Consider the following 27,762-nt stretch of genomic DNA (forward strand, 5'->3'; position numbering starts at 1 on the left):
ACTAAGGCTTTCTCAGTCTACTCCAACCTCAATGTAGTAATAAGTAGTTAGCAGAAATGCCTCTAAAACTAAGAAACAGTTGATTGCTACTTAACTCTTTGGTGCTGTTATGGGACTATCTGAGTAGCTTAACGGGAAGCTGGAAGAAAGCATATAACACATAGCTAGCCTAAAGTCAACATTTTTAAATAAGTACATTTTTTAAAACAAAAAAACTGATATTTTAATCTCTGTGTTTGAACACATAGTCAACTAAAATATGGTGACACGTATTAACTAATACAGAAAGAGTGAAATAACTAGAATTCTTTCACAACAGGAAGATGAAGATCAAGACTTACAATGACCATATACATTTTTAAAGACCTATGACAATGATTTTATACGTGGTGATGTAGACACTGATTTCTTCTCCATATCACTTAAAAGTCTGAAAATAGTCATTTTAGGATGATTTTTTAAAGTTCTACTCTAATCACTCTACCCAGTAAACACACAGAATTTGTTATTCCAGAGGGTGCTCAAAGGCAATGATATAAACAGCACTTAATTTAATTCACAGATGATAGCTCTAAATAGGCAAGTAAGGAAAGCTAGGCTTATTGTGAGGACATGTCCTGACCAAACCTGCTGATATTCTTGAGAACAATTACCAGAACCTCATCCCCTCAAATGTGGAAAAAAAATTCAAATTCGGGAAAAGCTTCATTCTTTTTCCTTTTTACATATCACGATAAACATTTCATTAATAAAGTCAAGCTGAGCTCACTATTTCTTATTGGACAATGCTCCCCCAAACACTTAGTGTCTAATGGATTTCACTTAATGAATAGCTAACATCTAATGAACCCTTACTGTGTGCCAGGTACTTTACTAAATGCTTTACATAATTAACTCATTTCTCTGAAGGAATGCTATTATTACCATCAGCAGTTTAAAGATAGGAAACAAAAGGGACACAAAAGTCAAATAATTTGCCCAGCTTTTCACTCCACTTACTACTGCTACATCACAAATTACATCAAATGTAGTGGCTTGAAAAACGATTTGATCATACACGAAATCTGTAGGTCAAGAATTCGGACAGGGCACAAAGGTAACGTACAATGTCTGAGGCTACAACTAAGACGACGCAACAACTCGGGATGTCTCTATGGCTGGGGGTGGGAGTCATCCGGGGAAATGTTCACTTGCGTGTATGACTGTTGATGCTACTGTCGTCTAGAATCTCAGCCGGAGCTGTGAATTAGAGCACCTACACATGGCCTCTCTTGTGTCCTGGGCTTTCTTCACAGCATGGAAGCTTCAGCGTAGCAGGACATCTTGCATGGCAGCACAGAGATCCAAGTGCAAGTGCCCCCAAAAACAAGGTGGCAGCTAAATTGCCCTTTCCAACCTAGCCTCAGACATCGCTCAGCACTTATGCCACATTCCATTAGTCATAGGCAAATCACAAGCCTGTGCTGATTCGAGGAGAGGATAGAGACCCCTCCTCTCAACAGAGGAGCGTCAAGGTCACAGCCTATAAAGAGCAGGGGGCTGTAAGTGCAGCCATCTTTGGGAAATACAACATACCACCACTGTATTGCAGAGATTCACAGTGCGTGTTCTTAACTACCAAACCCAACTGCGAGCTCAAGAAGTGGCACTCTATACAGTGCTTAACAACCAAGCTCTTGACCTAGTCCAAAAGTTTTTGTGTAGCATGCAATGCCATCTGGAATCTGGAATGGGCAAAGGGACCAAGGGGAGGGTGAGTTCTGAAGAGGCTTCTTTTGGCTATATTCCCTTCATGTTCATCCCCCCTCTGGAAGCCATCAGTGAAAACAGAGGATTCTCTACACCACCAAGAAAAATGAAGAGTCTCTTATAATCTCTCCACCGTGATAGTTCCCAGGGGTGGCCAATTCCATCATAAAAATCAATTTAAGTGTTTCTGAAAGATGGCAAGGGATGTCCCATGGATATCCTCCTCTCACAGACTTGACTTTTGGTCTGTGCACCATCATCTGGTCATCTGATGTCAAATATTACAGACTTAACCCAAATCAGACCTTGATTCCTGAGGTCGCATTTAAAACTGCCACAAGATCCACATTCTTTACAAATAAATCAACAAATAGTTCATATTCAGATGGGAATCCATAAGCCTAAGAGCAAGTTTCCAGAACCTTTTTTAGAGAGTGGAGGAGGTGGAGGAGCCATTCAAAACAAGTAATTTTTTATATCACTTTGTTTATTCATATACATGTGGTATAATCAACGCTTACCACTGATTCCACGGCCAATTTCAAGGGTTTTGGATAAACTAAAGCACAATTGAGAGACTAGAGAATCAGGCTGTTTAGAGACTCTCCAACGTTAAATCTTTCAGGATCAGATCCCTGGCATAAAGCCAGGCAAACAAAAGGTACAAACTGACTCACTGGACTAAAAACCCCCCCTTCATTAGCCGCAGAGGAAGAATGATGTTTTAAAGTGGTACAGTTATTATGTGGGTTGTGAACAAATACCTCCCCATTAACAGTCCCTCAGAACACTATTCTGAAAAAGCTTGGTGTTACCAAGGAATTTCATGAAATCTGGTGGGGGTTTTTTGTTAAAAATAATAAAATCATTGTCTTCAATAAAGTGTTGGTTGATACAAAGGGAAAAACCAAGAATGCCTTCCCTCTCTTTTGGTTTACACCCTAGGTGAAGGCATGAAAACACAGTCAGCTACAATGCACTCGTGGTTTATTTACAGAGAAACACTCTGGCAAAATTAGCATAACTGGTTAAGTGTTACTTATTTGGAAATACTGGTGGAGCAGTAATTTTAAAAAAAAAACTGCTTTACCAGTTTAACTTTAAAGAAGTCAGGTCAAATTTTCATTTTGAATAAAATTTCAATTGACTTTCCATGCACCTTCCGTGGCCAAGCCATGACTGGCAAATCCAACTTTCATGCAACATGTGAGAAGTTAACTGTCCCCTTCTGGCACTGACTGACCAAGGTCAAGCAAAGCCTGATGATCAAGGTGCCTCTCTTCCTGCCCAAAAGTGCACACAATCAGCCACATATAAGAGGAATTATTCTCAGCACTTTAATTAAAACGCCACCCAACTGAATATACTCTTGTCAGATCCCCACTCGGTGTTAACTCCATGTTAAGAGTTGCCACACCGTCTTTGAAAGCAACACAAATAGGATTGAAAGTGGATAATAAATAATAATGGAGCGAGAAAAAAAAAAAAAATTTCAATTGACACAGACAACTTGAGCTGGACTATTAAAACAACCAAACAGCAGAGGAGACATTTAATGAATAAACTCCCCTATTAACACTTTGTCTACATGGATTTTTCCAGAGGTACTCTGTTCTGGCTACATGAGGCTGGCTTTGTTTCTTTCAATAAATTAGAGAAGGGCAAAAGGTGGGGAGGGGAATGTGACAATCACACTTAATCCACACCAGGCCACCATATGTCACTTTTGTCCTTTGCTGGTTCATTGATTATTCATGAATTCACTACCTGAAAAATGCTATATTTATCTTTACAGCCACAAAGCTGTCAATTCAGTTCCAAGTATGCCTGCCTTTGTTTTCAGTGAAATGCACACTTTGGGAGAAGGCAGCCTTTTGTATGACACTGCCCTATGCTATAAAACAGGTATTTAAAAAAACTGATATAATATAGGTGAGTTTCAATGTTGATACTGACCTGAACATTGTTATTATTTTGTAATGACTGTTAGATCAAAAGAAAAATGAAGCAGTCTCGGCTTTTAGAGCCTTTGGCCTCTAAAGATTTCCAGAGAGGCCCTAAATCCTACTCCCTACTGTATTTTGTTATCAATGGTCTTACTGTTTCCATTTCTTTTCTTCTTTTATACCTGCTTGTTTCTGGTAAGTATCCTCTGCTATTATGTTACCTGCTCAAAGCTACCTGAGTTCCAATCACTGCTTCTCTGGGATGCATTACATCAGTTCTAGCTCAGAATCTGCCTGAAAGTTTCCTTTTCCCACATACAGTCATTGCCTTGAAGGATTCCACAGGTCATTTAAATTCCAACTTGTTTGCCAGCACATAGAGAAGACATACTTTTAGAAAGGCAAAGAGACACTCAGCTTTCAACACTACCTACCAGACAAGAAGACAGGGAAGATAAGCTTGCCTAAAGACATTTTAAATGCTTCCCTGATGGCTTCAAGCTTAAAACTACTACCACAAATCCATCATCTTTGTCCTGAGGGAGAAAAGTCAGAGGGAGAAAATAGATTAAAAATATACTTGCATCCTAAAAATTCTGTGAACAGCTTGAAGGATAAAAAAGCAAAGTGAAATCTACACTCCCAAATTACTGTCATTTCAAAGTTTTGTGATAATAAAGCCAAAAATGTAAAATTGAATTTAATTTTCCCTAGGTGTGCTCAACAACAATTTTGACATGAAATGTCAAACATGTGATAAAGGTTCTTTAACAGTTAGTGACTGAGGGTAAAGACCTAATCCAAAGAGAAAAATAGCACTTCATAAATAGTTCCAACAGATCGTGCATTCTTCCATGTTTTATTTCAATTAATCTTTTGAGGATACCTCAAGGTCTCTTTCTAATTCAAGAATGTGATTAAAACCTGCACCTCCATTAACAGCAAAATGAGGCAGATGGAGCCTTAATACTTCAGAACTCCACTATGATGTAAGACTAAGTCATCAAATTCCTAACATGATTAACGTATGAGATCAGTGTTCATGTCTAAAAAAGCAAAAGAAAAAAAAGATTCAAACACAGCTTGACTGTTTTCATGTTTTAAAAAATAATTTAATCGCAGAGATTTATTCATGTTAGTGCCTGATTGTTTTATAGGACTGTCTACCTTCAGAAGCCCCTAACCTGTTTGTTCTTTACCAAATGCATCACTCCTTGTTCAGTCATCCAGGATCGAAACCTGGCCTCTTCTGTCGCCCTGCTTTCATTAGTCAGGATTAAGTTCAACCACATACAACGGGAGCAAAAACAAACAATCAGACAAAGCCATCAGCTTACACAAGACAAAAAGTAATTGTATTCTCACAAAAAAAGACGCCCAGATGTAGTCAGGCCAGTGTATTCTAGTTCACAGCACCGGGCCCTTTCCCTCTTGATGACGTGCCGTTCTCAACATGTGCCCTCCCCTTCAAGGTGCACGATGGCTGCTTGAGTGCCTGCTATCGCATGCCCATAACAGCCAGTATGGGGAGGCAGGGTTCAATCCTTTTAATAACACTTTCTAGAAGTTCCACACAGCACTTCCATTTTCATCTCACCAGGCTGAATTTAGTGATAGTCACATCTAGCTACAAAAAGACTTGAAAATGCAATCTTTTCATTGGGTAACAATATATCGAACTGAAAATTAGGGTTTTGTTATACAAAGGAAGAAGGAAATGTTTGCCAGAATGAGCACAGTCAGTCTCCAGGATTCTTCTCTCTTACTCCCCACATCCCGTCCTCTCAGCTCATCACCATTATTTAGCTAAGTCAACCCTATCAGCATGGTTGTAATTCACCTATCATCATCTCTGCCTGAACTATAACATCCTAACTGATCTCCCTAAGCCAGGTGGAAATCAGCTATTCCATTTGGTCACAGAAACTAAAGAAAAGTGTGGGAAGAGACATGTGAGTGGGAGGCACCATCACTTCTCCTTCAGGCTCATAGAAGCCACCCTGGCAAAGGAGGAACTCTGCTCTTCCATGCAAACGTACTAAGGCCCCTAGGGAAAGACAGAGAGACTGACTGCAATCTGGTGTCTGTGTGATTGTGGAGACTCTTGCTGGGTGGTTAGAGATGAGGGTCTTCACAGAGCAGGAAATCATCTGTACCTCAAAAAACACTTCTCCATGGGCAGAACCAAAAAATCATCAACACAGAATTCTATACTCAACACAAATATTTTCCACAAATGAAGGCAAAATAAATACTTTTGCAGACAAATAAAAGCTGACAGAATTCACTGAAAGCAGACTTGCACTATGAGAAATTTTTTTAATTGAAATATATTTGACATATAACTGTGCAAATTTAAGGCGTAAAACATGTTGATTTAATATTCATATTTGGAATACGATTGCCTTTGTAGCAATAATCAGCACCTCCATCACATTACCTAATTATCAATTTTTAGTAGTTGGAATAATTAAGTTGTCTCTTAGCAAGTTTGATGATTATAAAACAATATTATCTATATTCTCTGTACTGTGCATTAATTCTATAGGACTTATTTACTACCTGGTGCAAGTCTGTCCCCTTAAACAACATCTGTCCTATCACCCCTACCTTCCATCCTCTGGTAACCACCACTTCACTGTTTTTATGAGTTTGGCTTTTCTAGATTCTTCGTATAAGTGATATCATACAGTATTTGTCTTTCTCTGACTTATCTCACTAGAAATATTAAAGTTCTTCCAGCAGAAGGAAAATATCAAATGGAAATTTGGAACTACAAAAAGTAACAGAGGCCTACAATGTAAAATACATGGCTAATTGTTAACGACATTTTTGTCTCATTTTTAATCTTTTTAAAGGTTAATTGCAGTGACGTCAGCAAGATGGCACAATAGGGAGTTTTCTACCGTCTTTTCCCCAAAGACCAATGATTAGGACAATCACCTACCGAGAAGAATCCTTCTGTGCAACTTCAGAGTCCAGCAGAGAAGTTCCAGCACACGACGGGAGCAGAAACAGCAGAGATTAGGTGCAGTGAAGAAGGTAAAAGGAACATATTACACCCTCCCCAAGGTGGTATGGCTCAGTGCCTCTCACCAGCAATTTCTCCCACCAGGGAAAGTGAGAGCATGTGAATGAGTGCCCAGCTCCCCCAGCCGTACAGGGTGCTGCCAAAGGGGCCCACTTCTTCCCTGCCCCATCCAGGGCACTGAGGTGAGCTGAACAACGAGAGTCAGGGAGGGGCTGAGAGAACAGCTGCCAGAGCCGGGAATGTGTCAAAGGGACATGGATCCTACTAACCATTTCGAGGACAGCATCAGGAAGCCCACCCCTGAGCTGCTGGGGACACCTCCCCTGCACTTCCCCATCTGTGCACCTCACTCACACACACTCCCACCCAGTGGCAGGCTCCCCATGCGTATCCCCCCTGCCCCACACTTTCAGTGAAGGGGTGTGTTCAACGCTCTGCATGCAAATAAAACTGTGTTTAAAGAGATGTAAATACAATGGAATGTTATTGAGCCATAAAAAAACAAGGACATCCTATCATTTGCAACAACGTGGACAAACCTGGAGGACATTATGCTAAGTGAGATAAGCCAGACAGAGAAACAAATATACTGCCTGATCTCACCAATATGGAGAATCTTAAAAGGAAGATGAACACACAGAAACTGAGTAAGAAGGGTGGTTGCCAGGGGCTGCAGTGGGATGGGGAAATGGGGAGAGGTTGGTCAAAGGGTACAAACGTTTAGCTGTTAGATGAATAAATCCTGAGGATCTATGTACAGCATGACTACAGCAAACACAGCACCATGTACAGCATGATGACTATATTCTGGTATTATATAACTGAAATTTGCTAAGAGTCGATCTTAAGGGTTGTCATACACACACACAAAGTGAGGCAATGGTTGTGTTAACTTGATTGTGGAAATACTTTCACAATCTATACAAATATCAAATCATCATGTTGTACACTTTAAATATGACAGTTTTGTCAATTATACCTCAGTAAGGCTGGAAAAAAATTGGCTCTTTAAAGCAAACTTAATAATAATAAAGTATGTGGGTTTATAACATGCAGAAATAAAATATATGATAAAAATAGCACAAGATGAGAGTGCAGAATGGAAGTATATTGTTGTAAGATTCTTGTGTGAAATGGTATATTACTTAAAGGTAAATTAATAAAGTTAGATATATAAACCCTAGAGTAACTACTAAAAATAATAAAGCAGAAGGTATAGCTAATCAGCCAATAATGGAGATTAAATGGAATCACAAAAAAATACTCTATTAATCCAAAAGAAAGCGGAAAAACATGAAGAGGAACAAAGATGAGTCGCATAGAAAACGGAGAGCAAGATGGCAGATTTAAACTTGATCGTATTGAAAATAAATGTAAACTGTCTAAACACTATCCTTAAAAGGCAGAGATTATCATAATGGATAAAAGAAAAAAAGCAAGACTCAATGATATACCATCTGCAAGAATTAGTTGGTCAATGACACTAATGTTCCTAAGGTCTACAAAAATATAAAATAGCCTCTTCCCTATACCTGGGAAATTACTGGATAGTGCAGGAAGGAGGGCCCAGAAAGGTCCTCACTTCACAGTGGGTCAAGAAATTTTGCGTCAATAAAAAATTTTGCTGCCAGGGAGTGAACAAATGCAGAAAGTCAGAATTATGGATTCTGCCTTTCTGGCAGCCCTAACATAGAATGTGCTGAGAAGACAGACACTTTGGGTGAATTCAAGCCTCCCAGCCACATGGAGAATAACATTAATTTGAAAAGGTTGGGGGAGTCAGTTGTCCTAATTCATAGCACACTGACCCACTGAGGCTTCTGCAAAATCAAGCCCCCAATACCAATTAACTCTACAACAGTCATTGTGCAATGAGAAAAAACTTGGTGCTGTACCAAGTCAAGGATTACATCATTTGCAGGAGCTAATAGATGTGTTGGCTACATCCTGGGAAGTAGGGCTATCAAACATGCACTTTAGCCTGCTGAGCAAGTCAGCCCAATAAAATAGGTAACCAGACAATGGCCCAGCATTTTCCTCCTCTGTAAAGTAGAAGCAAGATATACATTTCACTCAGTCTCTTTCATAAATAGGAAGATATGAGCAACTGCATTTTTTGCCATACAGGTAATTTCCCTGATAAGCATTACAAAGTGACAAAAAAAAATTTCTTAAGGGTTAGGGCAGGGCGGTTAGCACTACTGGATCAGCCTGAGCTTGAATTCCTGGAAAGTAGCAGACAACAACAGAATAGTTTCAAAATTTTACGTAGCCTCTTAACATGGATTGTGGTTTTTAAAGCCAATGAGCAAATAGTGAGGAGGTGTGTCTTAAGGATAGTCAGAGCTGAGTGAGAGTAGACAGTCTTACAGTGGGTTTTTTACCCAAGGATCTAGGTGACAAACATGGAGCCAGGATTCATAAGGGAAATCAAGGCAGTCAATGAAATAATCAGGTGATGAGGGAAGCGGGAAAGCCAAGTGGGTGACTTTTTCTGAGGAGCGGTATAAATGCTTGCATTCGTTTTCTATGGCTATTGTAACAAATTACCACAAACTTAGTGGCCTAAAATAACACAAATTTATCATCTTACAGTTCTGTTAATCAGAAGTCTAACACGGATCTCACTGGGCTAAGATCAAGGTGTCAGTAGGATACATCTTTTCAGGGGGCTATATGAAAGAATTTGTTTCTCTGCCTTTTGCATCTTGTAGAGGTCGTCCTCTTTCCTTGACTGTGGCCCCTCCCTCCAACTTCAAAGCTAGCAACAGCAGGCCTAGTCCTCACACTGCCATCTCTGGTTCTCTCTTCCAATTCCCTCTTCCACTTTTAGGGACCCATGATTACAGTGGGATCACCAAATTAATCCAGGATAATCTCCATATTTTAAGGTCAGCTGAATAGCAATCTTAACTCCCCTTTACCATGTAACCTACCATATTCAGAGGTTCCAAGGGTTGAATGTGAACATACTGGCAGGGGTGGGGGGATGGCGACCACATCACTCTGCCCACCACAGTGCTGCCAGCAGCTTTCCATAGGACTTCTCTACTCATTTCCATGAATACAGCAATGTTGTTTAAAGAGGGGAAACAGCACAGATTCAGGGAAATACAGGTAGCCATTGTGATTCCAAGTCTGTGATTCTGTAGATCTTCAGGAAGAGGTGTGGACAAGGCTGCCAAGAAAGCATCAACAGTACTGCAGATTGGACTGGCTCAGAATAGAGTGGCTGGGAAACTGAGTGCCACTAAGAAGCACAAATACACAAAAAAAGGGGGGGTGGGGGGTCAGGGGAGGGTCAGGGTTTGAGTCCAAGATGTGGCACTAACTGCAAGATCTTACTCAGGCAAGTCACTTAACTGCTGTGTCCTACTTTCCTCTTCTGTAAAATGAAAACGTTGATTTAAATTATCTTCTAAAGTCTCTTCCAAGTCAAAGTGCTATGATGTAATGTAATAGGGGAGAAAGGAAATAAGGAGACCAGAAGTTTACTCTCCTTAAATTTAAAATCAGGGCTTAGCATTTCATCTTCCCATGGGAATGGAGAAGAGTAAACTTTTTTATTTTGAAGCCAAATAAATGATACCTTGAAAACACTAAGTATGTGGGAAAATCTGACTCTCTAGCATCATTTCTTAAATTTTTTGACTAATCCATGTAAATTTCAAAAGCCAACAGATGACATATTTTGATGATTCTAATCATTAAAATATATAAAATGATAATATTATACCATTAGGAAAAGAAAGAAAATCTTAGGTTAACCAATCTTTGGTGTTGGGGAGGAAGGACTGGAAACAGTGGAGGAACCAGTTCCTAGGAAGCAGGAAGTGTCATCATTCAGGACAAATTATGAGTTATGAAACTGGTAACTAACATATGAATAAACACCTAGAACACAACCTTAAAAACAAAAAAATTAATCAAATGCCCAGTCTACATGATTTCAGAATACTAATTTTAAAAAGATAAAGTATTGAAATATCCTATGTAGTTTATCCTTATTACACAAGAATATTGCCCCATGATATGTGAATACTTACTGACTGTAGCAGTTCTCAGGTACTCAAGATAACTCAATCTCCAGAAACAATACCTAGGGTTTTTGCCAGAAAGAACTGATTATAATCATTAACATCCTACACAAATGTACCAGAGGAATACAGAAAAGTATAAAGAATTACAGTCAACCTAAAAGTAAAGGAATATCTCCTCTAAAATAATAATCCAGATATCCACTTTTGGGGCTCAATTAATACTTACATAAATATTAGTAAGGTAGGCTTTGGGAATTCAGAAATAAATCCATCTGGGTAATTTATACAGTGAAAAGAGAGCTACAGGGTTTGTATGTACATGACTGCCTGTTCTAAATGGTGAATGTGTAAAAGAAAACTAAGTGGAGCCAGCAGTCTAAGGACATCATAGCTGGAATTAGGGCTACAGTATTTACAGAGGGATCCTGGGAGGAAAGCTGTGGTTCTGGTGACAATGAATTAAACATTTGGAAACCTAAGCCCCAGTCCCCATACTCTCTAAAGGCCTAGGTTTGCTCACCTGTAAAATAACAAAGTTCTAGCATTTGAGAGGCTAACGGCTATTTTTCACATTTACTGAGGGCAAATATTAAGAAGCAGGCGTACACTGTCAAATGAACGCCTTATGATGGATAAGGGAATAATTTTACATTAGAAAGTTTTGTTAAATATTGCAACATGCCATCCAAAGAGCCTGTAAATTACTTTTTTGTTTAATAGTAGAGCAGTTTTAGGTTCACAGGCAAGTTGGGCGGGAAGTGCAGAGAGCTCCCATGTATCCCCTGCCCCCATACACTCAGCCTTCCCCACTATCAACATCCTGAACCAGAGTGGGACACTGATTACAATCAATAAACCTACAGTGACACATCGTCATCATCCGAAGTCCAAAGTTTACATCAGGGTTCACTCTTGGCATTAACATTCTACAGGTTTTGACAAACGTATAACAACATGTATCCACCATTACAGTATCATACAAAACAGTGTCACTGCCCTAAAAGTCCTCTTGATTTTGCCCATTCATCCCTCCCTCCTTGCCAGCCCCTGGCAACCACTGATCTTTCTACTCAAATTACCTTGTTTTAAGGTCAAAGGCTTTCCTAGGACAAAGGTGGGAAGACTTTCTATATGGCCATTCAACATCCTAAGCTGTCTTTACTCACTGTCATACAACGTCACAGAGCACCTGAGCTTTGTCACTATTATAACAGTACAGTATAAGGAAACTCCCAGGAGAATGAAAATATTTCACTCAAGAAATTTAATAGTAGTAAGTTATTGGTACATTAATTATAACAATATTCTGATATTGTACTCCTCTAAACTTCAAAGAATTTTAGAGAATGTGGTACAAGGTGACTAGTTGAAAGCAAGCAAGCAGTATTTTTGTCCTTACCATTTTTTCCCAGTGGTCTTTAATATTTATGATGTTATTCTCAATCTTTATTTTTCAACAGGTGCTAAAGGTATAGCTAAAATAAAAGAAACCGGTATTTCCTGCTCCTGATAGTAATAAAAACCTTCATCATAATGCCCTACCAGCTTCTGCTTCCAGGCTTTCCATCAAGAAATGAAAAATTAAATTCACTGTGTGGCTCATTCTACAGATCAAAACTCCAGCTTTTATAATTTTTTTTTAACAGCAGTGGTCAAAATACTGGAAATCAACAGCTGCCAAAAAGCAGGACCTGGCAATTTACATCCATGAGACATACGTCACAGTTAAAAAAACCATGGTGGCCATTCCTCAGAGCTCTTCCCTGACTCAAGCCTGACTTAGGGCTTGACTAAGGGCTGTTTTGCAAGCCCTAACCCTAGACTCAGAACCACAGTCAGGTAGGTATGGAAGACCCAAACTGCCCTGGATAACTGAGTGAGGCCCTCGTCACCTAGAGCACATTTCCACTTGCCAAAAGAGCTCATTTCCAGTGAGACGGGGGGATAGAGCTGATGAGAGAGAAGGCGGAAAAGACCATGGTCTCTTATGGGTCTCCAACTACAATACACTGCCAGGAGGCCAGTTTTCAGATGAAGAGTTATCTTGGATTTTCAAGCCATTTTCTATGTATCATGTATCATTTTGGTTCACCAGATAACCTAAGGCAAGTACACTTTGATATGAAATCTTGTTGTTCAAGGCAGGCAGCATAAGATCTGATTTTTTTAAATTTATTTATTTTTGGCTGCGTTGGGTCTTCGTTGCTGTGTGCGGGCTTTCTCTAGTTGCGGCGAGTGGGGACTACTCTTCATTGCAGTGCGTGGGCTTCCCATTGTCGTGGTTTCTCTTGTTGCAGAGCACGGACTCTAGGCACGCGGTCTTCAGTAGTTGTGGCTCGCGGGCTCTAGAGCACAGGCTCAGTAGTTGTGGCGCACGGGCTTAGTTGCTCCGTGGCATGTGGGATCTTCCCAGACCAGGGATCGAACCCATGTCCCCTGCATTGGCAGGCGGATTCTTAACCACTGCGCCACCAGGGAAGCCCAAGATCTGATTTTTAAAAATCAAATCTTCCCTAGCAGAGGGGACAATGACTAGAATGGGTGGGGGAACAAGTGTGGCTTCTGGATGGCTAGTAACGTTCTGTTTCCTGATTTGGGTGCTCATTAGATAATGTGTGCAGGTGCGTACTTTTATCAGTATTCATGAAATACTTCAATAACAAGCTCACAGCAAAACAAAAATCAAACATTCAGCAATAGAAACAGAGAGTAATAGGTAAGAATAGGCAATTCACAGAAACTCAAAAGGCCAATAACCTCTGAAAAGAAGTCCCACCCCTCTCGAACTCCAGAATCCTTTCCCTAATGCCCTCAGAAATACCTCTATCATCCCCAATTACTCAACCTTTTCTCAGACATTCCTGCCTGGGACACAACCCCGGCTGCACATACAATCACCTGGGAGTTTTAAAAAATTACCTAAGCCTGAGCTCCACCTCAGACAATCTGAGTCAGGATCTCCAGGGGCTGGGACCCAGGAAATGGTATGTTTACAAGCCCTCCCTGGTGATTTAAATGTGCAACCAGGGTTGAAAGCCACTGCCAACTGAAACCTGGCTCTCCCTGCAGCCCTCTTCAGTCCAGCTGTCTTTATTCTCACACTCCTCCCCCCACTAGGCTGGAGGCAAGAGAGATGCTCTTGTTTCTCACTGCCACTTCCAAACCACCGTCACACCGGCTCCCTATGATTCCAGCTTTCAATTGCACACTACCAGACCACACCGTCCCTAATTCTCCTGCTGCGGTCATCAACATGACCCCCCAACCTCACTCACTAATGGTTTTACCTCGCGGCTGTGATACTCTCTCCAACACTGTTCTTATCAGAATGCATAATTTAAGAAATCAAAAAATACCTTGAGACAAAAGAAAATGGAAAAACAACATAACAAAACTTATGGGATGTAAAAAGAAATGAAATTGAGTTATTTGTAGTGAGGTGGACGGACCCAGAATCTGTCATACAGAGTGAAGTAAGTCAGAAAGGGAAAAACAAACACCGTATGCTAACATATATGTATATGGAACCTAAAAAAAAACTGGTTCTGATGAACCTAGGAGCAGGTCAGGAATAAAGACGCAGACGTAGAGAATGGACTTGAGGACACGGGGAGGGGAAAGGGTAAGCTGGGACGAAGTGAGAGAGTAACACTGACATATATACACTACCAAACGTAAAATAGATATCTAGTGGGAAGCAGCTGCATCGCATGAGGAGATCAGCTCGGTGCTCTGTGACCACCTAGAGGGGTGGGATAGGGAGGGTGGAAGGGAGACGCAAGAGGGAGGGGATATGGGGTTATATGTATATGTAGAGCTGATTCACTTTGTTATACAGCAGAAACTAACACACCATTGTAAAGCACTTATACTCCAATAAAGACGTTAAAAACAAAAAAACAAACAAAACTTAAATGCCTACATGAAGAAACAAGAAAAATCTCAAATGAACAACCTTACATTACACCTCAAGGAACTAGAAAGGAAAAAACAAACGAAGCCCAAAGTTTATAGAAGGAAAGAAATAAAGATCAGAGCAGAAATAAATGAAATAAAGACTAAAAAGACAATGGAAAAGATCAATGAACTAAGAGCTGGTTCTTTGAAAAGATAAAATGGACAAACCTTTAGCTAGACTCATCAAGAAAAAAAAAAAAACCTTTAGCTAGACTCATCAAGAAAAAAAAACAAAAAAAGAAAGGACTCAAAGTTCAAAATGAAAGGGGAAATGTTACAATCAATATCACAGAGATACAAAGGATCCTAAGAGACTACCATGAACAATTATATGCCAACAAATTTGACAACCTAGAAGAAATGGATAAATTCCTAGAAACAAAATGATGATTTAAATATCCGCACAGGTGATCCCTGACATCCTCCTCTCCTCTCAGAATCTGGTCCTTCACTTGACTACAGCTATTCATTCACACAGTCATACCCTAGAACTTGTCATAGCCAATAACTTGACGCCCTCCACAATCTCAATTTCCAGCATCCTACTCTCCAGCCACCCCCTCATTTTTTCAGCTCACCTCCTCAAATATCTTTACTCCCCTACTTTTTTTTATACAAATTTATTCATCTATTTATTTATTTTTGGCTGCATTGGGTCTTTGTTGCTGTGCACGGGGTTTCTCTAGCTGCGGTGAGCGGGGGCTACTCTTCGTTGCAGTGCGCGGGCTTCTCATTGCAGTGGCTTCTCTTGTTGTGGAGCACGGGCTCTAGGCACACGGGCTTCAGTAGTTGTGGCACACAGGCTCAGTAGTTGTGGTGCACGGGCTTAGTTGCTCCACAGCATGTGGGATCTTCCTGGACCGGGGATCAAACCCGTGTCCCCTACATTGGCAGGCAGATTCTTAACCACTGCGCCACCAGGGAAGTCCCTTGACTCCAGTATTTTAAAGCCCAGTTCTACAACCCATTGATCCTACCACCTTTTACTGTCCTTCACCCAACCTAGAGTCCATGGTCCATCATTACAATCCCACTCTTTTGAACACACCCTCAACTATCTTGACCCCTCTTCCTCTATCATTATCACCAGGCAAACCCCAATCCTAGATAAATCCTACCTCCACCTTACCTGCACAGGTGAATTGTTTAACTCTGCTGACTGACCTCACTATATACCGATGACCACTGACTCCAAGTGGGCCATGCTGTGGCCTTGTAATCACAGACAATTTCTCTATTGTCCTGAATGATTAGATCACACCTTTTCCTCTCATCTCATTTCTACACCTCCTTCCCCCTCCCAGGCTTCTTAATTCACTGAGAAAATAAAAGCAGTCAGAACCTATCAGTTTACCTACATTTGTGCCAAAGCACTCTTGCCTTCCCTTTGCCACCATGGATGTGCTCCTATTAAAACCAGTCCCTCCACTGTATGCTACATCCCATCTCCTTTCATCTGCTCAACCTCATTCCAGCAATTCTCCCCTCTCTCTTATGCATCATCAATTTCTCCCTCTTTACTGTATCACTCGCCCCTATCTTTGAAAAAACTTTCTTAATCCTGTGTTTTCTTCTAGCAACAGTCCCATTTCTCTACTCTGCCATGGAGAGAAATTCTTCAAAAGAGATGTCTATTTTTGCTATCTCCAAATCCTGTCTTCCCATTCTCTGAGGGTATACCAACCTAGTCTTTTTTTTTTTTTTTTTTTTTTTGGCTGCTTTGGGTCTTCATTGCTGTGCGCGGGCTTTCTCTAGTTGCAGGGGGCGGGGGCTACTCTTTTGTTGCAGCACACAGGCTTCTCATTGCAGTGGCTTCTCTCGTTCCCGAGCACAGGCTCTAGGCGCACAGGCTTCAGTAGTTGTGGCACGCGGGCTCAGTAGTTGTGGCTCACAGGCTCTAGAACACAGGCTCAGTAGTTGTGGTGCATGGGCTTAGCTGCTCCGTGGCATGTGGCATCTCCCCAGACCAGGGCTTGAACCTGTGTGCCCTGCATTGGCAGGCAGATTCTTAACCACTGCGCCACCAGGGAAGCCCCACCAACCTAGTCTTTATCTCCTCACTACTCCACAGAAAAAGCTCCTGTGAAAGTCTTTAATGACCTCCATATTGTTAAAACCAAAGGTCAAGTATCAGCACTCACCTTACTTGATCAGAGCATATCTGACATCACCAACCAATCCTTCTTTGAAACAGATTCCACACTAGGCTTCTAGGGCACTACTTGCTCTGGTTCTCCTCCTCCCAACCGAGCACTCATTTTTCAGTCTCTCTTGTAGGTAAGCGTCATCTTTCTGACCTCTGAACATTGGGCTGACCCAGGGCTCTTCTCGGACTTCTTTTCTATCTCCACATTCATCCCTTCATCCAGTCTCACAGCTTAAACCCCTCCTCTATGCTGACATCCTTGCCTCTAGCTCAGACTTCTTCATATTCCAGACTCATGTATCTACCTGCCTCATCAACATCTTAACCTAAATGCTAAGGAGGCATCTAGAACTTGCTTGCCCAAAATCAAACTCCTGAATTCTCTCTTCTCCCCAAACCTGATTCTCCCAGGAATCTCTTTCAATGAATGGCAACTCTAACCTTCCCACTGTCCCGGCCAAAAACTTTCATACATTTTCTCTCACATCCCACATATAAAATATCAGCATACCTTGTTGACTCTGCTTACAAATATATCCAGACTGTGAACACTTTTCATCACCTTCATCTCCACCCTGGACTAAGTCACCATCATCTTGCTTGAATTATAACGACTCCCTAATTAGTCTCCTGTTTCTCCCATTAGCCTCTCTTACAGTCTCCTCTCAGCACCACAACACTCTATGATCCTTTTAAAGCCTAAATGAGACAATGTCTCTCCTCTGTTCAAAATCCTCACATTTCAGATGGTAATCACATTCAATGTAAAAGACAAAGTCTCCATAATGGCCTACGAGGCTCACTATTCATTCTCTCACCTCACCTCCTACTACCCCCTTGCTTACTCTATTTCAGCTGCCCTGGCTTCCTTGTGATTCTGTGAACATGTCACACACAAGGATCTTCTCATTTGTTATCCTCTCTGCCTGGAATGTTCTTCCTCCAGTGATCCACAAGGTACTTGCTCTCTTCTCTCTCTCCGCAGCACTTATTACCATCTAAGATACTGTGTATTTTCCTGTCCATTCATTTTCTGCCTCCGTTTACTAGAATGTAAGCACACGGGACTTAGCAGTACTCAGTTCATCCGTTGTGTGAATGAATGGTACTTATGCTCACTAATAATTAGTAAAGTGCAAATTAGAGCAATATGAAAAGTCATTACCTACCAATCATATGCCAAGAATTTAAGTCTGATAAAACCAAGAATGATCGGAGCATGGAACAGAAACTTTTATACACCAGTGGTGGGAGTATAATGCAAGTACTTTAAAGAACAATTTGGCAATATCTATTAAAGCTGAAGATGCATATACCCTTCAACCCAGCAATTATACTTCTATGTATATATCCTAGACCCTAGGACCCACAGAAACTCTCTTACAAGTACATAAGAAGATCTCTGCAAGAATACTCACTTCCATGTTGTTTGTAAATGCAAAACAACCAGAACTCTAAATACCTACCCACAGGAAATGTATAAATCATAATAGATACATATAACAGAGTACTATATAACAGCTAAATGATTAATGACCAACCTACAAATATCAACATGCTTGTTAATATGCTGAACGAATGAAAAGCAACTTGCAAAATGGTATTATAGTATGATGCTATGTGTGTGTGTATATATATATATATATATACACACACACATACATATACACACACACATATAATTGAATATATGTAATTGAAAACACAGAAAATGAACCAATCTTGTATGTAACTATATTTCTATATAATAATATATATCAGGACAGTGGTTACCTGTGAGGAGGAAGGGAAGAAGAGAGAAAAAGAGAATCAGGGAGGATTATACAGGGTGCTTCAACTGTACCTATTTTGTTTTATTTCTTAAAAAAGAAAAGCCTGTCAAGTATGGGAAAATATTAGAATTTGACAGAAGGAGATGACAGCTATATGGGTATTTGTTAAGTTATTCTCTAAACTCTTCTGTAATCGTAAAATATTCATAATTTTAACGAAGTATATTACATTCTAAGAAAACGTATATGATTAAAATTTCCTATTTCCAAACTTCATAAGTAACAATGGCCAGCTTCTTCTAATTGAAATGAATGGTAAGGCTGCCAGGGCTTCTCTGAAAATTCTGGAATTCCACAAGAAGAGGGTTGGCTGCCAGCACACTCTTCCACCTCCGCTTCCTTTCCTTAAAAAGACCTTCGAGTGGCATATTTCTATTTAAATATTAATCATCTGTACACACTACCATATAAATACACCCCTAGAGAGGGTTGTGAAGTGGAAATGCAATTTGAAGCAGACACAGCGGCACCAAGACCCATGTGAGTTTCTAAAATCACCAGTTGGTACAAATGACTGATGTAAAGGTAGATAACTACTCTTTGACTTAGAGCCTTAGGCTTCTGAATTACAGTAGGACCGGTGAGATCCCTTCTGTTTTCTCAGACCTTTTACCAAAATTAGAAAGTGCCGATGTAACTTGAACTCAGAAGAAAAATTCTCAAGGTCACTAATTAATTAGAATAATACAGGATAAAGATCCAGGAACATTAAAGCATAATCTTTAGGAAAACTCATGATTGCAAGGTCAAAACAAAAGTTGTGGAATCACATATAATATGAAAAATTAATGTTTAGCCCTTAGATAAATCAGACAGGTTAATTTCACTGACAGCAACACAACCAACTTGTTTTTTTTTTTTAATTCTTATTTTTCCTACTTACTCACAAGGTAGCATTTTTTTTTAATTAATTAATTAATTTATGGCTGTGTTGGGTCTCCGTTTCTGTGCGAGGGCTTTCTCTAGTTGCGGCAAGTGGGGGCCACTCTTCATCGTGGTGCGCAGGCCTCTCACTATCGCGGCCTCTCTTGTTGCGGAGCAGAGGCTCCAGACGCGCAGGCTCAGTAGTTGTGGCTCACGGGCCTAGTTGCTTCGCGGCATGTGGGATCTTCCCAGACCAGGGCTTGAACCCGTGTCCCCTGCATTGGCAGGCAGATTCTCAACCACTGCGCCACCAGGGAAGCCCCCAACTTGTTCTTATAAGCAAGACTGTTTTTAAAAATCTCAAACGTGAAAACTAATACACAATTTGCAGAAGCAAAGGCATAAACCCAGCTGACTGGTATAAATGACAAACCTCTCCGTGCTATGGTTTCCTTGCTGTAATACCCTGTACTGAATACTTGCCACCCACTAACATTTACACAGAACCTTTGAGAATCACAGGACAAAAGGCAATGCAAAACCTGCTTTATAACCAGAGTAAAGGTTTAGAGTTGATTCACTAGGCAGCCATGAGCTGAAAATGATGAGGCAACTAGCACAAGAACAACTCTATTTTTCTAATTATTTGTATAAACTGTGTTAGTGGCTACATGATGTGAATCATGAATAGCTTGCCATACTTGTGATTCGTACTTGGTTGGGTACTTGGTTTCCAAGGACACTGATCTAAACTAGGATGTGCTTTTAAAAGCCCGTTATCAGCCATTACCGATTAAATAACTAATCTTCACAAGGAGATAGTGCTTGGAGGGCACACCAAGCACACACTTCTACCACACAAATGTTCCGTCTGTATGAGGGCTGACAGATCCATTCTGAAAAGCGTCTGCACGTTTGAAAGTCAGAAGCCCTCACCACCACGACCTCTTTATGTTAGCTTAAACGTTTTTGCAACTGTCCACCAGAAAGTTTCAAATTCCGCCAGGGTTTATTTACACTGAAGAGACATCTAGAGCTTGGGAAAACTCAACAGCAGCACGGGTTAGAAAAGCTACAATTATATCCTGACTGCCTTCATCAAATTATAGGAGTGGGAGGTGAAGACACTGAGACACTCACAGAAGAACGAACCCTTAAAGGTGAATCCTGCACTCTGATACACGAGGATCAAACGCAGAAGTCACACATACCCCTTCGCTTAGTAAATTTTACAGGAAGAACAATGGGGAGTGCATAGTTCATCCTGTCATGAGAGGAGACAGTCGATGCACCTTTCTGGATGCAACTGAGGTACTTATTATAATTTAAAGTTCTTAATTCACTTTATTAATTACAGAGTTAATTATGTCTGTGTAAAGGGAACCGTGGGCTTTGCAGAGTCAACTTGTTATTGTTTTTTAAAAAAAGTGAAAACTTTTTTCTCTAAGTACTAATTAGCATGGGTGTGTTTTATATTCGCTCCTAATACAGTTCCCAATCTTGAAAGATACCACAGACAGCACCACTGTCACACTGTCACAAAAAGGAAATTTTAAACAATTCTGTTAGAAATGGTTTAATTGATTCATTATGTCCTGGAGAGAAGCTTATTTGATATCTTACAAGTAATACCACAGCTATTTAGAATGCTGTTAACATCTCAATACCTAATTAGCATATCATACAGGCTATCACTTCAGAATGAGAACTATCTTAGAAGTCCTGGCCAAAGGCATTTGAGAAATAAGTTGAAAGAGAAATTGGGAAGGAGGTGGGGAATTCCTGGGGCATGATTAGAGTCAGCCTGACTTTCCAAATACACAAATGCCAGGGCATGGGACTCTTTTAGGTACATTTTTGGTCTGCGCTTTTGATTCTTCATCTGGTAGATCTACGTTAAGGATTATAAATATATTTATATATCAGTATTTAACATCACTTTGTAAGCAATTAAAGGGCAAGGGAAAACTTAACTTCTGCCTCTTTAGTGTCCCTCACTAAACAAAAATCAAGAGTATGCCAGCAAATCCAGGATGCTCTATGATTCTGATGGATCTTGTCCAAATTAGGCTCTAAATATTTCGCATATTTAGCATCATCTGGTGGCCCATTTATTCTTTAAATTGGAGAAGGCCGTATGGACCATAATAAGTAATGTAAAACCTCAAATCAGTAATAATATCCCAACATCAGTGTAAATTAACGCTTTTGGAGTTGTTCAATTTGAGTCATAGATACATGGTTGTATGTTATCCTAATTTTGTCTATGTATGAAATTTTCCATAATAAAAGAACAAAAAAATGCAAGCCTCTGAAAGTAGCCTGATTTGTCTCATGGAAAAATTCTTTAGACCCACATTCTAACTAATTCTGTCCTCAGACTGCAAATATAATTTCTGGTAACATCAGAGAAAATAACTAGCAGAGAAGCCCTGATAAGTGTTCCAAAAATGTAGGATGATCCCTGAACGTAAATGAGGGGAAGAAAAAAACTTAAATTTATAGTTTAATACTCAAGCTCATACTGATCTTGCTGTATTTTATTACAGTAGTTCCATTTTAAAAAATGGGACAGCTAATGTTCTTTACAGTTTACAAATGTAGTAAGTCAAGAAAATGAAGCCATAGCAACATTGGCTTCTGCACCCAGAACAAATCCCTCTCTACTAGGTGCTCGGTAAAGAAGTACTTCTCAGGTTATCCTAGACAGGCGTCCCCCGCCTTGAAGAAATTATAATATGGACTAACGTATCATTATATCAACAGTAGTAATGAGCTTACTAGGCCGATACATCCTGCCTACTTTACCTATTTTCATTTCTACAAAAGAAAGCTACAAACAAAACCAAAAAGCTTATGTAGACTCAGAACAACATATGACTATGAAGAATCTTTTTCATAAAAAGTTAAAATACTTCTTTACCACTAAATTATTTTTAAAGAATAAAGTGTGAAAACTCTTTTAGTAACTAACAAATAAAAGTAGAGAACAAATTTCATCTTTTATATAACTGAAAATTTCATCTTTTATATTACTTTTATAAAAATGCTTAGAGTATTTTGATTCGAAAGATAAAAATGCATGTAGTAATATTAGAATCTTCAGTGACCCTTTATTCTCTATACCTTGAACCTGTTTAAATTCCGGTTTGAGCCCCTTATTTATTCTATGAGCCTTCCTAAGAATTCAAGGGTTAAAGCATAATCTAGAAAAGAATGCCACTTAAATTTAGTGGAGAAAATAGAGAAATTTTACATATTTAAAAAAGTATGAGGGGAGAGGGGATAGGACTAGATAAGAATGACCATTTAACTGTATTAGGAATACTGGTATGCAATAAGATATTTTTTAAAAAGAGGAAAAGATTTTTTAATATCACCATTATTAATACGAATTGATATAGCCGATATGACTGTATAGGAAGATAATACAAAGAAATTATTCAAAACCATTACCAAAGAATCAATGAGGTTAATCAAGTGTGATATAAATGATAATCATAAAAGCCAACGTTTTTGTAAATGCTCAGCAATTAGAATTTGAAAACAATATTCCATTTGCAATTTGAAAAATAAATATATTAAAACTTTTTAAATTTAATAGAATGTATATAACTTTTATAAAACCACAAACCTCCTGGGTTAAAAATAAGGTTTGAAACAATAGAAAAAAATACCCAAAAAAGTGATAGCTTCCACTGTTTACAATTAAGACTTTTCTACAATGAAAACTAAAACAACAAATGTGTCATAAGCGTTTCATTGTACTTGTCATCTTTAAAAAAAATTACACTGTTTGTAGGTCACACGGAAACTTGGAGCATCTGAATTTTCAAGGGCAAAGTCACTTTCTGTATGTGTGCTGGCTAAAACGGCCCCTATCTAATCTTTAAAGAGTTCAAATCTATATCATCAAGCCCCAAATTAATCATTATTCAAAGGACATATGCAAATGCTAACACATGAGATGGAGAGGTAAGGACAATCTCGTACTGAATATTTACTGGGCATTATAAAGCTGGGCAGTTCTTTTCTTATTTTTCTATTGAAGTTGAACACAAGAAGAAAAGAACGCAGAACATAAATGTTCAGCTCAGTGAACAAGGACAAGCAAGCATCCATGTAACCACCATGGAGGTGTAGCAACAGAGCACTGCCAGTACCACAAGTCCCCTCCTGATCCTCCCGATCACTAACCCCTTCCTCCTCTCCAAGGGGAACTATCATGACTTGTAAACACTGGGATCATACAGTATATATTCTTTAGCATGTGGGTTCTTTTGCTCAACATTATGTTTTTGAGATACATCCATTTTGCTGTGTGAGCTGAGTTTGTTCGTTTTCGTTTACAGTATTTTATTTCTAGGCAGGAACATATAATAATTTACTTACCTACTATATCACAGATGCACATTTTCCACACCTCCCCAATATGAAGCGAGACCAAATAATGCTGCTATAAGCATTCACATACATACCACTGGGTTGTACCATTCCTGTGCAGAGTGGAACAGCAGGGTCATAACGTATACATACATTCAGCTTCAACACTGCCAACTAATTTACCCAGGTGGTTGTACCAATTTATATTCCAGCAACAGTGTATGAGAACTTCCTTGCCCATATTCCTACAAACTGTTGTTAGTCCTTTCAATTTAGTGTTCTGGTAGGTGTGTAGTAGTTACACATGCCATTAGGGTTTTAGTCTGCATTTCTCTAATGACTTGTGGTCTTGAGCACCTTTCTTATTTTTACTGGACATTTGGCCATCCTTTTGGTGAAGTGCCTGCTCAAGTCTCTCACTCATTTTTCTATTGGGTTGTCTTTTTCTCACTGATCTGCAGTGACTCCTACCCCCACCCTACTGGCACAGCCACCCCTCACCTCCAAGGAACCGTAACTCCAACAGGGACGATACTACCACAGTGAAGACCCCCGTGGGCAAGTACTAGTCTGCATCATCTCACTAATCCCAGCCCTGTGTGGTGTGTTCTATAACTATCCCCATTGTAGAGATGAGGCAAAAACACACAGCCAAGAAATGAGAGAGCCCGGGTTCAAGTCCAAGTCTGCTCTGGGGATCCCAAATCAGGCACCCCTCACTGCTCTCCTGCCACCATGTGCCCACACAGTCTCACTGCTCACCCAGGAAGCCTCTTGGCTGCAGAGCACACTCCCAGGCCTGTTCCCTCAGTATGCTAAATCCTATCATGCCTTTATTCATTCCACAAACCCTGTGAAAGGAAAATCAAAATGAAGTCGGTATTGCTAACAGAGCTCTCTAAAATGGAGCCAAGAGGCCACCGAGGAAGTTGAGACTTATACACATCTCAGCCCAGATGGAAGAGCTCTTTGTCAGACTGCTGCCAATATCTTCTCCCACTCTGTGGCTTGCCCTTCCACTCTCTTAAAGGTGATTTGTGATGAATAGAAATTCTTGATTTTAATAAAATCCAGTTTATAATTTTCCTTTTGTAGTTAATACTTTTTGTGTGCTCTTTAAGAAAACTTCACATACTCTAAGGCCACATATTTTCCTATACTGTCTCCTAAAATATTTATTGTTTTGCCTTTCACAAATAGATCTACAATCCACTGGGAATTTATTTTGAGTGTGATGTGAGATAGGGGTCTTGTTTCACTTTGTTCCAAATGAATATACATGATGCTCTAGCACCATTACTGAAATACAACATTTCCACTGTTCTGTGTGTCACCTTTCCCATAAATCAAGTGTCTGTATACACATACACTTGTTGCTGGATTCCTTATTCTCTTCCACTGATCTGCTGAACCAAGAGTATTGTGTATCCTTGTACCAACAGAACACTGTCTTTATTAACCTAGCTTAATTTTCATTAAAAATCTTGAGACCTATCAAACAAGTTGTTCCACTTTGTTCTTGAAAAGTGATGGGCTTTTCTCAGCCTTTTGCATTTTCATATAAAGGTATCTCTTTTAATGAGTGTCACAACCCTGTATGTAACTAAATCTTATCAACCCACTTTAAAAAAACATGGCAAAGCAACCCTAAATAACTTATATAACTTGGCCGAGGTCATAAAACTGCACAGCCTAGATTTGAACCCAGGAGTGTGTTTGTGCAAAGGGCACACTTTACAATATCCTGCATGCCTATAAACTTACACGTGAAAATGTTAAGCCTAAAAATAAACACAAATAAAAATAACAATAAAGTATTATTTTACTACCTATTCAACTTATTATAAGTAACATAAAGATAACTAATTCTACCAATGCTGGCAAATTTATTATGAAATTGGTACAACAGTACCAATTCTGCCAATAGAAGTGAAAATGACTACAATCCTTTTAGAGTTCTAAGAAACTAACAGTGATTACTACTAATAAAGATACGAGAACTTGATGTCCTGAAGGATTGATTTAGTTACTGCCTGCTTAAAGCCCGATTGTTATAAAATGTGGGTCATGTCTCACTCCCGTTCTAGCACTATTAAGGAGATGAAATGGATAGATCTTTGGTAGGTAAAGGAGAGAAAAGATTCATGGACAATTCCCAAATGTCTGGCTTGAGCAAAGGGTACTCATAGAATCAATACTCTATGAACTAATATTTCTTTAGCAACTAGGCACTGTGCTAAGTGCTTGACATAAATTACCTCATCTCATCCTGCCAACTCTAGCAGGTATTACTGCTGCCCCAAATTACAAATTTAAAAAAAATAGGAACAGGAAAGAAAGTACAGGATATCAGATCTTAACTGAAACCTTCAGTTGCTAAGTTCTTTCCACCATAACAAACCTCTAATAACCATGTGATATCTATTTCACAGCTGAGCTGAAAAACTAGATTTTCCACTGGGGAATATACAAGTAACTGGAAAACAACAGCCAGGCAGCTGTCAGAATTTCATTGTAACTGAATGTAGTAAGTCACATGGGAGCCTTTTGACATTATTGCCCCTAGCGAAGTCACCTTTGAAAACAATACTACATTTGTTTGCTTGGGGTTTTCTGCCTTTTTTCCCCCTTAAATGCTGGCACTGTAAGCTTAAAAAAAAAAAAAAAAAAAAATGTTAAGATCTTTAATCTATGTTAGAAACCATGTAATGGCTCACCCCACACTTTTTACAATCCCACTACAGTGACAGCAGAAATCTTGGGATTTGGTTTTTAACATATTCTGACACAAATTAAAACTAGGTATTACATGTATAAACAACAAGATCCTACTGTATAGCTCAGGGAACTATATTCAATATCCTGTGATAAACCATAATGGAAAAGAATGTGAAAAGAATATATACATGTATAACTGAGCCACTTTGCTGTAAAGCAGAAATTAAACACAACAGTGTAAATCAACTATACTTCAATAAAATTTTTAAACAACAACTAGGTATTACAGACTCATGAAAAGATAAGGGATCATTATGATACACCTTGGTATAACTGGGCAGAAGAAAATAATTTTTTTATATACATAAGAGGATTGGAACTACAAGTAGGGAAGAAATGGATCTGCTTCATTCTGTACTCTTTAGACCACATTAGTAATACTGAGCAATACACTTACTCAATCAGAGTAACAATTTTTATCTAAGAGTAAGATTTATAATGTAGAGTCCTGGAAATTATTTACAAAGTTTCTATTTCATTGGGTCTGAAGATGGGGCCTAGAAATCTGATTTTTTAAATGTTTCTAGAAAACAGCCAGAAAACAATTTAAAAAATGGCGATAAGCACATACCTATCAACGATTACTTTAAATGTAAATGGACTAAATTCTCCAATCAAAAGACAGTGGCTGAACTGATTGAAAAAAAATAAAAGACCTATCTAAATGCTGCCTACAAGAGACTCACTTCAAATATGAGAACAAACACACACTAAAAGTGAAGGGATGAAAAAAAAAGATAATCCATGCAAATGGAAACCAAAAGAAACCTGGGGTAGCCATACTCAGACAAAATAGGCATTAAGACAAAGACTGTAGTAAGAAATAAAGAAGGCCATTACCTAACAATAAAGGGGTCAATATAACAAGAGAATACATGTGTAAATACTTATGTGCTCCCACCACAGGAGCACATAAATATATAAAGCAAACATTAACAGACCTAAGGGAGAAATAGACAGCAGTACATTAATAGTAGGGAATGTTAATACCACACTTTCACCAACAGATAGATCATCTAGACAGATAATCAATAGG

At 39.3% G+C, this 27,762-nt stretch overlaps 1 protein-coding gene across 5 annotated transcripts in view; it reads right to left on the reverse strand.

Annotated features, from left to right (window-relative positions):
• The window catches only part of LOC132496092 (cytochrome c oxidase assembly factor 1 homolog), a 94,490-nt gene that overhangs the window by 39,614 nt on the left and 27,114 nt on the right, over nt 1-27,762 (reverse strand). For 2 of the 5 annotated variants that reach the window (XR_009533373.1, XR_009533372.1), the window contains exon 1: nt 6,643-6,664. The exons of 2 other annotated variants lie outside the window; for them this stretch is intronic. Coding sequence is in view for 1 of the 3 variants with exons in the window: in XM_060108277.1 (XP_059964260.1) it covers nt 6,643-6,695 (53 nt within the window). In the remaining 2 variants the exon portion in view is untranslated. Of the gene's footprint in view, nt 1-6,642; nt 6,696-27,762 lie in introns of those variants that run through there. One more of the 5 variants, XM_060108277.1, reaches the window with a different exon arrangement.

Source organism: Mesoplodon densirostris, chromosome 9 (assembly GCF_025265405.1).
Source record: "Mesoplodon densirostris isolate mMesDen1 chromosome 9, mMesDen1 primary haplotype, whole genome shotgun sequence".
NCBI classification, from domain to species: Eukaryota; Metazoa; Chordata; class Mammalia; order Artiodactyla; family Ziphiidae; genus Mesoplodon; species Mesoplodon densirostris.